This window comes from Struthio camelus, chromosome 8 (genome assembly GCF_040807025.1).
Source record: "Struthio camelus isolate bStrCam1 chromosome 8, bStrCam1.hap1, whole genome shotgun sequence".
Taxonomy (NCBI): Eukaryota; Metazoa; Chordata; class Aves; order Struthioniformes; family Struthionidae; genus Struthio; species Struthio camelus.
In genome coordinates this window covers 36,588,983-36,604,424 of record NC_090949.1, presented here as the reverse complement: position 1 = coordinate 36,604,424, position 15,442 = coordinate 36,588,983, and the positions used below count along the sequence as shown (strand labels likewise).

Here is a 15,442-nt window from a genome sequence, read left to right as displayed (position 1 = left end):
ACAGGACATGCTGCATGAGTCCAGGTCATCAGCTGCAGACCCATGTTTAGCATATCTGCTTTGCTCCTCGAGCAACCCAGATACATTCATCCCATCTATTCCCTAATTCATTGTCAAATATAATGCCAGGATCCTTTTTCTGAAAGGAGCCCACGGCTTGCTTCTCTGCTGTACACCCACTTGGTGTATATTCATTGGTGTAAAGACATGAGGGATCACATATAGTGGCATGCCAGCCCTGGTGGCATGGCCAAATTTGTCAGGCATCTGGCACCAGGGTTGAAGCTCTCTCTCTCACTGTACTCCAGAGGTCACCCACAGCCTGTGCCTAAATCCAATCAGCTTGGGCTTCAGTGACAGGTCAGAACCACACCTAAAATAGCATCTAGATGCGTGCCATACAGTGCTGGCCAGCCTGCTGGAGGGACCTCACTCTGCCAGTCGCCAGCAAACACCCGCAGATGGAAGGATGGGAGAAAACTGAGAGCCACTGGGAAAAACAGACCATCCTGATGCACCTGACATTACCCTCTGCCCTGTTACAGTACAGGTGGTTACCCCTACAGGTGGTAGGGGTAAACATACCTTTACACAGAACTTTAAACAATCTGTCTGCTTGCACGGCAGCACAAAACAGACCGGCACCTGAACCACATGTATAATACTGAATACAGAAACGTATTTCATGCCATGGATCAGCTGAGAACCAGAAGCTAGCTCTCCAGGTTTCAAAACAAACTGGTTTTGATCTTTGCTTTCAGGTGAAGTTATCACTAGTCAGAAGTTTAAAGATAAAAGAAAGTTGTGTCAAATTCTTGTCTGATTCAGCTTTTATATCAACTGTATTTCCATAATCTCCATTTATTTTATATTCTTAGGAAGATGAGGTTTGAACATAATATTTCAGAAGCTTCATTGTCTTCTGCTAATTAACGGTGACTCATTTCTTTCCATTCTAGATACATTCAAGCTGTCTCTTTTCATTTTAGCTAGAAGTATACAGCTATAATTGAATCATTAAAACCCTTTTTGTGTGCCTAGAGCCACCTCTGTTTTGAACTACTAGCATCTCTAGGCAAATCTTCCAGCACCAAACTTCAGAATCGTTTTCAATAAAATTAATGGGCTCACCTTGTAACACACACAAAAAGGGGATGCCATCATTTTGAGCACATAAGTGGACCTAAATCCAAGGAATCAAACAAATGCAAACTAAGAAAAAGATTATATTGCAATAACAGAATATAAATTGTGTGTACAAAAAGACAGACATTTAATAAATCACAATTTTTAATTCATGATCTAGGATTAACCCAATATTATGTTTCTTCTTAAAATTACTCTATACCAACTCTAACACCACAGAAATCCTAATTATTCTGTCTAGGCTTTCTAGAAAACATAAAAATCGAAAAATATTCCTGCTGTGCCAAAGATCCAAGAGCTTCAAAATCTGACAGCAACAGACGATATCTAAAAATAGGCAGTCAAAACACTTATCTGTGTATTTTTAGTTGAGAAAATAACTTCAGTGATAACTCGGAGATAGCACAAATTATCTCTGCAGCAGTTTCTTTTTAGACAGGTTTGCACTTGTACTGAACTACTGTTTACAAAATGAGCTAGCAGTGTCCCTATATACTTGGGTTGCCTACCACTTTGTTCCATTATGAAGGACTCTTGCGGTTTATTTTCATAAAAAGATCTCTGGGATTTGTCGTGCAGTATCAGACAGGGACAGGACTACCAATGTACCCCCACCAATTAACTTGCCACTAGCGCAGTCAGGTGGGTAGGCTAACTCCGAGCGCAGACACTGAAGGTGAGTAGCATGTTCAATGACTCAACTTTCCTCTCAGCCCTTCACGCAGGTGCTTTGCTTGCACCCTGGCGTGCTCTACACAGCTCAGGCCACAGTGGAAATCTGAAATGAATGCAGAACATGAGACTCCTTGCCTTGCTCTCGCCAGCTGGAGAACTGCACTTTTCCCAGACCAGCATCTAGGAGCAAGGGCGTACTAAAACCTTAAAGATGTTACTCCAGGCAGAAAGAGAGATGACTGAATTGCTCGCATGCTGAACAGCCAACAGGGCAATCTGTTTCACCCTGTTCAAAAAAGAGAGACGTATGCAAGACTAAGAAGAAACAGAATATGGAGTTCTTGGTTTAACATCTTCCCTTGTACGCTATTCATTGTGTGGCCACCGAAAAGGCTCTAGAGCTGGAAGACAGGCAGAGAACGAGACAGACGGCTTCACAGCTACGACAGAAAGATGCTACATAGAGGAACCCCACTCTGTACCCCGCTGCCTACCAGACATGCTCTTTATGTGGTCAGTAAAGATCTTTAACCTAATGCTTGAGAGATAGGACATAATAAATACTGGCTCATTTGCATCCTATCCAGCAGAAGACATTTGAAATCTAGTCTTAAAAGCATCAGGCACTCACAATTGCCAAGTCAATAGGAGCCAGGAACGCTCAGCGATCAAGGGAGCAAGGCACCATAATTTGAAAAAATAAGAATGGAGTCAACAGTTAGGAGACACCATGGTTTGGTTTTGTTTCTTCAACTGATCCTCTAACAAAGCTCCGGGTCAGGAAGAACCCCTCCGCAAATCAATGAGGATGGGACAGACTCTGATGGAAGCATTTCACTAAAGGAGAAGTGGCAGAATTTTAGAGAAGACATTTCTCTAAATAATCTCACTATCTACGTTTCCTCCTCCTCTTTCTCCACATCTTTGCAAAGTGTTAAAATGAAGGTGTGGGGAAAACAAACAAACCACAAAAAACAAACAAGAAAAATAATCAAGGATTTTTCCTCTTCCTCAGACAAGATAGCCTCTGCCTCCCACACTGGTCAGTCCAAACAGTTTTAAACCTTAGTGAATTTCTTTACATGATTTTTATAAACTACCTGTAGAACAGGAAACAACGTAGGAGCGGTATCACAACAGAACCTTTGCAGCTTTTCAGAGAGACTGTTTGTTTTTACATTTCACTGTGGTAAGCTAGGCAGAAATGGAAAATAATTGGGAACACACAAACCCTCTTTTTTAATAAATAGAACTGAAAGGTCCTCTTAAAAGTTACCGTTGTATCTTCACAGGGTTTTGGACATAGCTACTAGCTTTATCAAGCAGAAACAAAAATATCTGATGATCTTTTGCAAGAGGGCCTGAAAAAAGACAAAATCACAAGAGACTGTCTCGAGGAGTGCCCAGCGCTCCAGGCTCCTATCGCTTCTGGCGTTCAGCACCATACGTGTGCAATGCTTACACGTACTAGATGATACTACAAAGCAAGTTCCATCAAAGGATAAGCAACAAAAAAATCACTGAACAAATGAAATCTTTTAAGACTGCTCCCAGATCTAACATTGTTCAATATCTCTATTTCTTTCTTGTTAGAATAATTACAGTAATTGTGTTTTTTAAAACTAAGCTACCATTTTTATTTTCCAGCAACAGCAAAGCATAATTAAAATACATTTTCCTCATAGAATACATGATATGTTATAAGGAATACAGCTGACCTGCTTTTTAAAGATGAGTGCATGCCCCACGGAAATGTAGCACAGGCTTTTGAAACACAGGAATTGCGTTCAATCAGAATAATTGATCCTGTTTTATTACAAGAAACATCAATGTGACTGATATAAAGATTTAAACCTTTTAAAATCATAGGTGTAAAAGATGATCAAAAACATGGTTCAGGCAGGGGAAGGGGGCTTCCTACACTTTTATTTTTCCCATCATATGGGAAGCCAGCTAATCTATTTTTCCTCCATTGCAGGCTTGTAGCATATTTGTTCAGTTCTTATACAGCTGAATTTGAAATGATCTAAGAAACAAGACTTCCACCTATTTCACAGGGTATTACACTATAGTCAGAGACAGTCTTAAAAGCAAACCAACCAACCAACCAACCAACCAGAACAACAAAAAAAAACCACTTCTCCAAAACAGCTTTAATTTTCCTGAACTTCTGGTTTTCATCCCACTGTTCCTACTTCAAACTTCCTATTAACCGAAACACTTCCTTTCATTCCCTGGGATATACAGACCTCGGACACCCAAAGGAACGACTGGGCACGTTCCCTTCTGCGTAGTTTTCTAGCCTGGCTACATTTTTATTAGTCTTTTTAATCCTTCATTCAAATCTCCACCCCCTTTATCATTCTAAGTTTCTACATCAGTCCCTCAGTTAACTACCACCAGTGTAACAGCTTCACAGTGCTAACAGCCAGCCCTAGCTGAAATTGCTGAATGTTTGCAATATCATACTGAATTTGGTTTTTGTTTTATTTTTTAAATCTAATTTGTTGTCCACTATCACCATCTGGAGAACAATCTGAAGTACTACAAGCACTAGATTAGACACTACATACACGTTTCAGATCCAGCGACGCGCTCACGCTTTCGAATGCATTAATACACTGACACTGCGTTCATACCGCAAATCCCTACCAAGTTCAGTAAGGGTTTGAGGTGGACAAGGAAAATAGGATCAATCCCACAGAGCATCTTTTGCAGTGGAGCATTAACAATATATATATATTTCAACACAGCATTTCATATAGTAGTCTAAATATTTCACAGAATCTCTGTGCCCTAAAAAAGTGCTGTCCTTGTTAGATTTAATGTTAGTCATATGAACTCTTAAGATAATTCCTAAAACCTCCTTATTCCCTTATGGTTTAGGATTGATCATATAAAATACTTTTGTTTCAACACAGGAACTTTATGCAAAACAGTTAAAATGTCTCCACACACACAAGTCAAATGTGTAAAATCAGTTAAAACCAAAATCTACCTTTCCGTCAAACCTAATCTAGTAGCTTTTAAGTCTCAAAAACAGGATAAGAGAACTATTTTGGATGTCCTAAGGGTGGCTACAAATAAATTCTTCCTACTGTAGCTTTTCCATCTCCCCTAGGTTTATTATCACAAAGCTTTAGTTATGAAATATGGAGCAGGATTGCTGAAGACAATTTAACAACTTTTATGGACAAAATTAATGTGGAAGTTGCTTATAAGACTTCTATATTTAGAATACCACTTGAAGATGCATATTTTGCATACTCTTCCCTTGCATAATTTATGAAAACTACTTTATATGCATACTGCCTCGCCATTTTCACACACGATATTATCACACGACATTATTATTGCTTCGTAGTCAGCCCACCCATTTTTTGTTTGCTGGTTAGAGATCTTGTCACAATAGCACTAGTGTTAAGAAAACAAAGTTCTGGCAAACACAGAAGAAATCCTTAATCTCAGAAGTAGCTTTATTTCTTAGGTTACCATATAATTTAAATAAAAATAATATATAACTGATGGCTTAACCTCCCACAGTTCTCATCTTTGTATTAGCACTGGAAGTGACGATTTCTGAAAAAATGTGCCAGAAAAGCACTTACAAAAGGAGTCAACTATACCTTATTTTCTTCGATGTCTCCCAAATAATATGTTCTATATTTGATCTCTACTATTCTTTTCTTTAAACTACAGTTACTGGCATCCCAGGAACAGCCAAACTTCCATAATCAGTTTATTCTTATAAGGTATTCTGTAGCTCAGTGCTACTTTGCAGACTGAATTTTGTACTATTTCTGTGATGACAGAACTAAATTTCACCTAACTGATAATAACAATTATCTTTAAAAGGAAACACAGTTTTGAAGCTGCTGTAATGTAGCTGGTTATGTTCTCCATTGGTATGTAAGGTTTTGCTAGGAGTGTGGTAGCACGTAGAGCTGTGTAAGATGCATGGTTACTTTAAATCCCTGCTGGAGTTTTACTACCTATATCAGAATTAATTCTAGTTGACTTGTTGGCCTCTTACAGTGGTCATCAGGTATCACAGTTGTTTAGATTTTTGACCTTACTCCGGCAAAAAAAAAGTACTCCTGGAAATCAGATGAGATTTTTTTTTAGGAATACAGAGGTAATTTTTTTTTTTCTTCTTAGCCACAGACTTATTTTCACAGCTTTGGATGTCAACAGAACTCCTCGACGAAATTACTTCCGAGCCATCTGAGTCCATTCATTAACCTCCCAAAGTTAACATACACAGATAAGTATCCTCCACCGGTTAGTGGAAAACATTGCGTTTAAGAGGTGTGGCATCCCCAAAACACTCTGGGAAGATACAACTTTATATATAAATTCCCTTCCAGGATTTCAACTTAGAAATCTCATTTCACGACAGAGAGAGTTACTATTTGGCTGTTCTGATGACCAGGATAAACTCAAGGCAGAACCCCAAACAGTGAAATGCTTTGGGGCAGCAGAAATCAAGACTACCCAGAAGTTTAACGGCATTCAACCACAAGAGCAACAAAAGTTAAATAACGAGTGTGTACTAGAGCTTTTGTAGGAACAAGAAATGGAAGAACTGGTAGAATGATTCAGCAGAACACAGACCCAAATGCACACAGTAGGAGTCTTCCCAGGGATTTAATCTAGTTAACAAAAAAAAAAAAAGAAGTAACTACAAAGGCAGAGCTTTCACACTGGTTCAGAGCGCTCCTTTGCTTACAGAGTTTGATTGATCCCTGTCCCTTCGGGAAATTTACTTACTGTTTTTCTGTTTAAGATTATAAATTTCTACAAAGACTATAATACTGTGCACAAATAGGAAACAAAATTCCCAAACGGAAATGATTTCTTTGTTCAGTATGAACTCTGGAATGCCTCATTGCCATCATACTTGACCTAGGTAATAGGAAAAAACATCCATTCCAAAAGTTTGGTACGTGTTTTTGAGGGTACACCAATGTAATGAGGAATTACCACATCAGCAGCAAAAGTTAACTGTCACAACACCGTTACTAGGAAGTTCTTTCATAATCTTACAGTCACTGCAAAAAAAAGACGATGGTTACTATGAATGGTAGAGAAATGAAATGACACTATTTCTCAGAATCACCTTCCATATCATAATAATGAGGTGCTCCACAACTGTGTTTTTATAAGTACAGAAATAGATTACAGAAAGCTCAAGTAAACCTACACATTTCTAAATGAGTCCTATTGATCTCTTCTAGGAAGCATCTCTAAGCTACAACTCTAGGAACCCTCAGAAAAAAATCGCACTAAGGGAAGGTTAAAAGATTTCTACTAGATGCATAAGAGAGATCATGATTTATCTTACAGAAGGTCTATGCCTGAGCCTTACTTTATTTATGCACTTCAGCTGTGTGGACCCCAAATGTCCCTTGACCAAGGCCACTCGCATTTAAATTTCTGTGCAGAGTTTCATTTTGCATGCTCTGCTAACACCACTGCCTTAACAGTATCAACCCACCTGATCTGTACAACTTCTTGTACAAGCGATAGCAAGACTGTCTACCTTATGCAACATGGACAAAGAGAGGTCAGGAAAACATCTGTGACCTCAAGCAACGTTCAGGGAATAAATTTAGTGAAATGTTTCTGCAGCCCAGAGACATGTTAAAGGCCTAAAGCCGCGCAATCTGAATACACAACGCTGGATCAATGGAATAGATTTGTGGACTAGATACACACCACACCTGCAAAGAACAGCACACTGCCGTTACCTTTCACTTAAACACCAGGAAACACCAGACACAACTGGCATAAGTTGAAACAAGAGAGATTCCAACTGGATATAAGGAGGGTTTGGGTGTTTTGGTTTTTTTTTCAAGTTGAGGATGTTCAGGCAGTGGAACAGGTTGCCCAAATAAAACGTGAAGTCTCCGTCTGTAGAGGTTTTCAAGGCCAGACTCTATAAAGCCCCCTGAGCAGCCCGATCTGACCTCAGAGCCGACCCCACTTTGAGCAGGAGGTTGGGCTGGAAACCTCCCGAGGTCCCTTCCAACCTGAATTATCCTACGATCCTAAGAAACTAAAAGCTGGACAGGCTTTTCAAGAGGAAAATTAGTTCTTTCCTGTCTCAGTCTGAGATTTATATCGTTTAGCGGCATTAGGCTGCCTACATTTGAAGCCAAGTCTTTCTGCCAATTGCTTTACAATGTTAAATTTCTGCCTGTGGTTTCAGCATTTTCATTAAAACTCTGAGGAAAGATACCTTTCAAGTGAGGTGAAAGTTAGACTAGCAACGTAAGAATGGTCTTACTGGTCAGGCCAAGGGTATATTTAGCCCATCACCCTGCCTCTTCAAGGGATTAAAAGCAGACATCTAAGGAACAGAAAGCAAACATATATGGTACTTTCCCTCAAAAATTCTCCCAGTCCCAGACAATTTGCAGCTTAGAAACTGAACAAGAGATAGGTTTTATGCATTCAGAAGAAATGCAGAAGAGATTTCTCTTCCAGGATCTGTTAAGCTTTCCCCTTGAGCCCACTTGAACTCTCAGCATTCACAGGATCCCACAGCACAAAGCTCCACAGAGTCACTGCACGCTGTGTAAGGAACCAGCTCCTTGCACTTGCTTCACACCTGCCCTATCACTTTATTTGATGGCCCCTTGTTCTTACATTGGAAGGGACCATAACCACAGATTACCTGCCTACTCTCGTCACACCATTCGTAAGATCTCTATCCTATCCCTTTCCCCTCAACTGTGTCTTTTTGACACCGAAAATTTCCAGCCTACTTAATCACTCCTAGCACAGAAGCTGTTCCGTATGTTGGATCATCTTAGCTGGGCTTTGAATGCTTTCTAGTTCTGCCACATCCTTTTTGAGAGAAGAAACCAGAATTGCAAGATTTGACCAGACTTGTTTTCACCATGGTGTACTGATGTTCTCTATTTTATTCTCTATTCTTTTCCTTGAAATCTTTAACATCTGATTTGCTTTTTTGACCATTACTGACTATCCATCCTACATCCAGGATCTTGCTCCTGAGCAATATTGTTTTGCAGCTATGATTCTTTCATGCTCAGATGCATCTCTTCATGTTTATCTATGCTGAATTTTTCCTATCCTCTTACTGCCCACTCACCGAGTCTCTTAATGCTCCTATCGTTCCAAAGCTGTTTCGACACACTGGCACGTACCATGCTTACATAAATATAATCTGACTCTCAGGTATATTTTGTGCAGGACCGTACCGCAGTATAATATGCCTAAACAGCTTTGGGACCAGATGTGGCTTGCACCTCTCCTACACAGACAAATCTCAAGCATGACTGTACCTTCCTTCTGTGTGGTCCGGCCCTGAGTAAGTGGGAATTGTGTAGGTTAGTAAATGCCTAGCATGGGGTACAGAACATTGCTCACCTGTTCAAAAGCCCTTAATGATTAGAACTTGAACAGCAAATGGGAGAGATGAGAACGGCTTTCTGCCCAGCCCTAAGAGCAGTCAGCCTAGCTGGTGCTCACGTCAGAAAGGTGATGCCTGTGCACCATAACAATGTGTGTTGGAATAGCATTCTGAATTACACAGTCACAATAACCAGCAACACCAAACTGTCTGTGTGGTTATGAACAGATACGTAAGATTCAAGCTGAAACTGAGGTCATGAACTAATTGCTTACTTATTAGAAGAGATCAATAACGATACAGAAAGACCAGTAACTTAAGTGTCAGTTATAAATCTTTTCTTTCACTAACATAACATTCTAGAATAATACATGTTGTACTACTGCCTATGATACACATACACTCATCCTGCTGCACTGGGAGAGAGGAGCAGCAATGCCCCCTTGTGTTACAAGGGAAACCAATCACAAATCCATTGCAATTCCTTGTGTTCGCCTACATCACATATTAAGGTGTTCCAAAGAGCAAAATTAATTCATTGTTTAAAACCACACACATGAATAGACTCTCCACTGTCTGGCAGATGAGATTATGAATTACTGCAAATATACCGCAAGGGATATTTTCAAAAGGCTTATAAATGGTAAATTAACCCTTTCATTGTCAAAGTGCTCTTTCCATCTAAAACTAGACAACTCATTAACTTTATCCACAGCGATTAAAGGAAAACATTAAACAAAAGTCCCTGCAAATTCCCCTTTGATTTCTTTATCTCATCTGTCTCAAGCGTATAGTCTAAACTCCTATTTTCAATAGGAAAACTGTTATTAAAAGCCCGTAACAAATGAACTTCGGTAGTCCTCCAAAGATCATTGTTCAATATAAATACAAACTGAAATGCCAGCCTTGAACAGTGCTGAACTTAACAGATGCTAAAACCAGACTCATACTTGGAAACAGTGAAGTGAACATGCCTTGCAGCTAGGAAGCAAAACTGAGAATGGAGCATCTAAAAACCTAGAATCCAAAGTACATTTGAAATGTGAAGCTGAGATACAGAGTTTAAAGTTGCACAGCAATGTCATTTCAGAATTTATATGGCAAGCCAGACATCTAATTTCAAAGGTTGCATAATAGCTTACTACTACAGGTTTTGGAGCTCCCAGAAGTCAAATGGAAAAGGCTAAAATTCATTTCCCGGTAACTTCCACCATCGTGATTCTAATACATGAACACTCGGGGCTTGTCTTCCTCTCCTCCTCCAGATGAGCTTCCTTGTTTTGGCATTTAATATTCAGTTTCTGTTTTGGAACTCATCTCTTTGCCACTCCCTCTTAATCATCTCTCTGACAGTTTCTTCAGGCCTTTTCTTTAGCTTAATATCAGATTCAAATGCTCTTCCCAAGCCTCTCTCCTAGCACTTGGACAAGAAACGGCCCAAGACCTAAAGCCCTTTTCTTCAACCTGTTCTATAAGCATGTACGGCCATTCCTGAAATCTTCTGTAGGTGGAGAGCTAATAGCAGAGTTCCTTTGGCTGAGATCAGAATTTACACGACAAAATTTGCATGAAGATGCACAAAAAGCGAACGGAAGAGCTTTGTAATAGAAGTGGGGTTTCAAAAAAGGCAGGCAATTACTTTCCAAACGTAAGTCCATGATCCACCAACCAGCAGACATGAACAATATTGATTAATACATACAAGATTAATGTCTAGGGACTTTGTAAAAACAAACAAAAAACGCTCTAAAGAAACAACATGAGGTTCGTAACAAATGGAAACAACCTACCAGTCTTGGTAAGCAGTGATTGCAATACTTGGAGGTGTCAACAAAGGCAGAGTCGTTGGTCTAGAGATGATGTCTCTGTCCGGCGTCCTTGCTTTTTCTGTTTGTCTTTGGGATAGTGGTGGTAACTGCAAATTACCAGAGCAACACCTTCTTCCTCTCCAGAGGTCTATGCCCAGAGCATGGCTAGAAGTACTGTAGGACTTGCTCAGGCCACACTCCAGGTAATCCAGTGCATGCTGAAAAGACAAAAAAAAAGCCACTGAAGTTGCACATACAAATATTTTCAAAATTTTTACAAATTTCAAATGTTTTACAGATTTTTTAAAAAATATAAAACATTCAGTGATGTTGTTCTGCAGTCATAGCTACTCACAAAAGATAACTGTATTGTGAAATCCTAGCACAGTTCTGCCTGTATCGCATTGTTATTTTACAAAGCTTTTAATTCTCAAATTCATTCATAACTTTTCTAAGCTAAAATCAACATCTAATTCTGAACACTTCGACAATCCAAGTCACTTGGGCGCTATGTTAAACTTCCAATATTTTAAACTTTTAAAAAATATATTCCATTCACTGTTCATCCAAAGAATCATTCCTCTGCACACCACAAACATATTGGTTTGCCACTTTTTTCTGATGAATCTTCAGGCAGAGAAAGGTGCCAGGAATACTGACTTGGACATCCTGAATCATCAAAGAGCTCTTCATTATGAAGAATTCCCCGCTTAGCTACACTAAGTCTGGTATTCCTAACAGAAATAGCCTCAGAAAAAAAGTTGTTCATCCCTTTAAAGCAGTATTTCCTCTAAGAGCTTCCACCGATTTTTATTTCAAAGTATCACAATAATCACAAAGCTGCCTGTCAGTCCTCTCAAAGCCAAGCCAAGTGAAATATCACTGCAAGAGGGTTGCTGGTTTTGTCTTACTTTGAGAATTTAGCTAGTCCTTCAAATATAATTGTTCGATACAAATGAGAATATTTCTGTACTGTGCATGACATGCTGGCACCAGCAGCTAGCACTAGCAGCTGGAAGGTATAGATGCGTATATCTATTGCAATCCCTCGCATTTTTCCTCTTCTTCTACCTGCTCCCGAGTTTCGATCCCTGTCCTGCTCTCTGCACCCACCTCGCAGCCTCCCAGCCCCTGCGCTCGCGTCCCTACCAACTGCAACCGTCAGGTCCTCCCCCTCACCTCTCCAGCCAGCACAGTCCTGACTGTAGAAGGATCTAGCTGAGCTCTGAGAAAACACATTATGAGCGACAACTGGTGACCTGCTAACTTCGAAAAATAAATGAGCGGTCTAATTTTCTGTAACCAGTTATTAGGTCCATCATGAAGACAACTGCAAAGTAGCATGTGTCCTCCATTTCCTCGCAGTTTCTAGTGTAAAGGACATGGGACTATTAAAGTAAACAACTCCATGGCACTGTCCTCCCTCTTATCGCATGAAGGACTCTCAACATGGGAATGAAAGACAAGACTGAGGGAAGAATGGCACACTTAAACAGTTTTCTCAACCTTTCCCTGTTTGCTTGCCCCTCCCACAGCCCTGTGAAGCATCCACACAGGAAACAACACGGCCCAAAGACGCTTTACTGCTTGATTATAGCCTGAAGTGCTATACAGGATGTTCGTCCACATTCATGAAGTTATTAAGGCATCAAAATCATAATGACTTACATCGGAGCTTAAATATTTGGCATACTGCGCTTCCAAAAGGCATCTGCAGCGATCTAAACCCTCCTTTTTCACAAGACAAAACTGTCCTCATGTCAAAAATATTCCTAGGAACCCCAGAAAGGAAAGCTGGTCTTCCGTATGGAGATCTGACTTGACCTGCCTTTATTAATAATCTTTAGAAGACCGTTTAAAATATTTTTTAAAGAAATATACAGCAGAACCACAGTATTTTAACTCCTCATTAGATTTCAAATGCCTGCCTTCGTTATAATCAGCGTGGACAGAGTGGATTCCAGCAAACCCAGTAGCATGTGCAAGAAAACTGACTATGAAGCGGTGCAACATATGGAATCGCTTTTCTGTTGGAGAACTACCATAGGATACATAAGCTATTAGGTTCAACTTCTCTGCTGTATTTTCACATACATTCCAGGTGGTTTTCCATTTTCAGAGAGACCAAGCTGTGACAAACAAGACAATTAATGCTGCAGTTATCCTGCCATCATTACAGATTGATGCATTTCTCCAGAGAATTGGAGCTGGAGCTTAATGAATAGGGGATTATGATGATGATGATTAGCAAGTGCAGTAATGGAGTAACACATGCATCATCACATTAGGTGTTCGGCAACTACTGTAATGAGAGCTGCTGAATGCTTCTAAATATAAAAAGTACAGCACATTCACAAAGACCGGATCCAGAACAGAATTCCCATAAGGTATAGGAATGTTTAGTCCTTGGTGCCTGCCTTTATTATGCCGACCAACAAACAATATTAAAGTACACACTCTGCATAAGCACCGTGAGAAGTTCCGGGGGGTTTGGTTGGTTGGTTTTTTATTGTGTGGGGCTTAGTTTCTGCTTATTATATAAGCTGCAAGCAACTCCAGGGAAATCAATGAGTAACTAAAACAAAACCAGCAGACACTTTTAAGAATTAATCAACTTTTGATCTGACTTTCATAAAGTGCTGGAAAAAACAAAACAATCCTTTTTAAAAACTTACCTCATCTGCAGTTACTGTCATGACACTTCTGCTTTTCTTCATTATAGAGATGAAAGTGCACCCTGTTATAAGAACTGCTCTTGTTCAACCCAATTTCTTTAGATGGGCAACCTGAAAGAAAAAATAGTTGTGGTTGTATTTTTGAATAATAACTGGTTTTCATAACAAACTATGTAGCTAACTGCTAACATCACAGCTGATTTATAATTGATGGTCCATTTTCATAAGACATTTGGCAGCCCATGTTACGCAAGTGTGGCACTCTATTAGGAAAAGGACAATATAATATTTTGTAAAATCTTCTTAAACCAATCAGCATTCACAAAACCATACAAGCTAAGCCAGCCTTGAAACACGTCTAGTAATAGTGGATCACAGCCCAAGGGTTCTACTTACAGAGAATATGGGAGGGTTTTTAAATAAGCCCGTATTCAGAAGTATGGTATAGAAGGTCTCAGGGAGCCCCCCCTTGAGCTGGCTCTGACAGAAGTCAGTCAAAAACACAAAATTAAGAGGAGGAATTGTATTTGTATTCGATTCTAGGATGTAACTGTAACTCAAAAACATACGTTATTTATTAATATACTGGCACATATACAACACTTCAGCCACTAAATTATAGCCTTCTGTAGAGGGAGACACTGCAGCCGCTTTGATTTACAGAAGAGCGCTGAGAAGAAACGAAACACAGCCGACCAGCTTAAGCAGCACAAGATACCAGCACACAGGACCCACCAGCCTTGGAGCGTTGCCAGGGCCCCCCGCTCTTTCTTGCAGTGGACTTGGTACTTATGAAAACGCTACGCTGATGGCTACACAAAGACAGAACACTGAATTTTTTTTCCTCCAAAGAACAGGTAGAGCTGTAGGACAACTTTTTGCAGACTGTCAAAATGCTTTACTGCATTTTAGAGGAGCCTATCAAGAAAATCCAATATTTACAATAGTCATGACTAAATTATTGTTGAAACTCGAGTCATTCTTTTCTTGTGTCTTAACTTGAAGGATCTGACACCTGGGATTACTAACACCCAGGAAAAAAGAAAAAAAAACACCAAGAGGCTTACCTAAACATTTCACCCATGCATATTTTCTAATTCATGTAATCTTCTGGTACTGGCAAAGAGTTTCTTTCTACTACCCCACATCTTCAAGAAAGAAACATTACCCCAGTAGGCTACTTAAGTATGGGTAATAGGAAAAGCCTAGAAGTAGCAAAGTTTTGCATTTGACATTGAACTACAAAGAAAGTTTTCTTTCAATTGGGTCTACTCTATTTTGCTGGAATGTATGTTTCAGGCAGGGAAGGCGATCTCTCTTTGCACTAAGCTGACCTAGTTCTTCCACTTGAACTTTTTAGTGCTCAGTGATAGCGTTTTTCAAAAATGACAGCAAATGCTTCTGTAATTCCAGAGTGGTGAAGACTTATCCTGAAGGTATGAATTAAGTGTTTGAAACTAGCAACTGACAACTGTCAGGATAAAACTATATGCATGCATGTGATAAAGTCTGCTTGTCCTACACACTTTTTTAAAAATAGCTATTCAACTCATCCAGTGCAAAATCCGCTATTTAAGGAATTTCTAAAACACATTTTAATGTTCAAATTCTGGTATGATTTGCAATACAAGACACATATTTCACTGTGTTACTGTTTTCCCACACATTTTGGCTGCTACATGGGCCAGTCTAAAGGCAGAAGAGGTTACATGACAAGCAGATTCACCTTTTGGCCCCTACAGATACTCCCTCCTGGA

The 15,442-nt window shown here is 39.7% G+C and overlaps 1 protein-coding gene across 3 annotated transcripts in view; it reads right to left on the bottom strand.

Annotated features, from left to right (window-relative positions):
• The window catches only part of PDE4B (phosphodiesterase 4B), a 228,525-nt gene that overhangs the window by 192,135 nt on the left and 20,948 nt on the right, over window positions 1–15,442 (bottom strand). For all 3 annotated transcript variants that reach the window (XM_068953466.1, XM_068953467.1, XM_068953469.1), the window contains exons 2-3: window positions 13,686–13,796; window positions 10,993–11,228 (exon numbers count right to left, since the gene is read on the bottom strand). In XM_068953466.1, coding sequence (XP_068809567.1) covers window positions 10,993–11,228; window positions 13,686–13,727 — 278 coding nt within the window. In that variant the 5' untranslated portion in view covers window positions 13,728–13,796. The remainder of the gene's footprint in view (window positions 1–10,992; window positions 11,229–13,685; window positions 13,797–15,442) is intronic.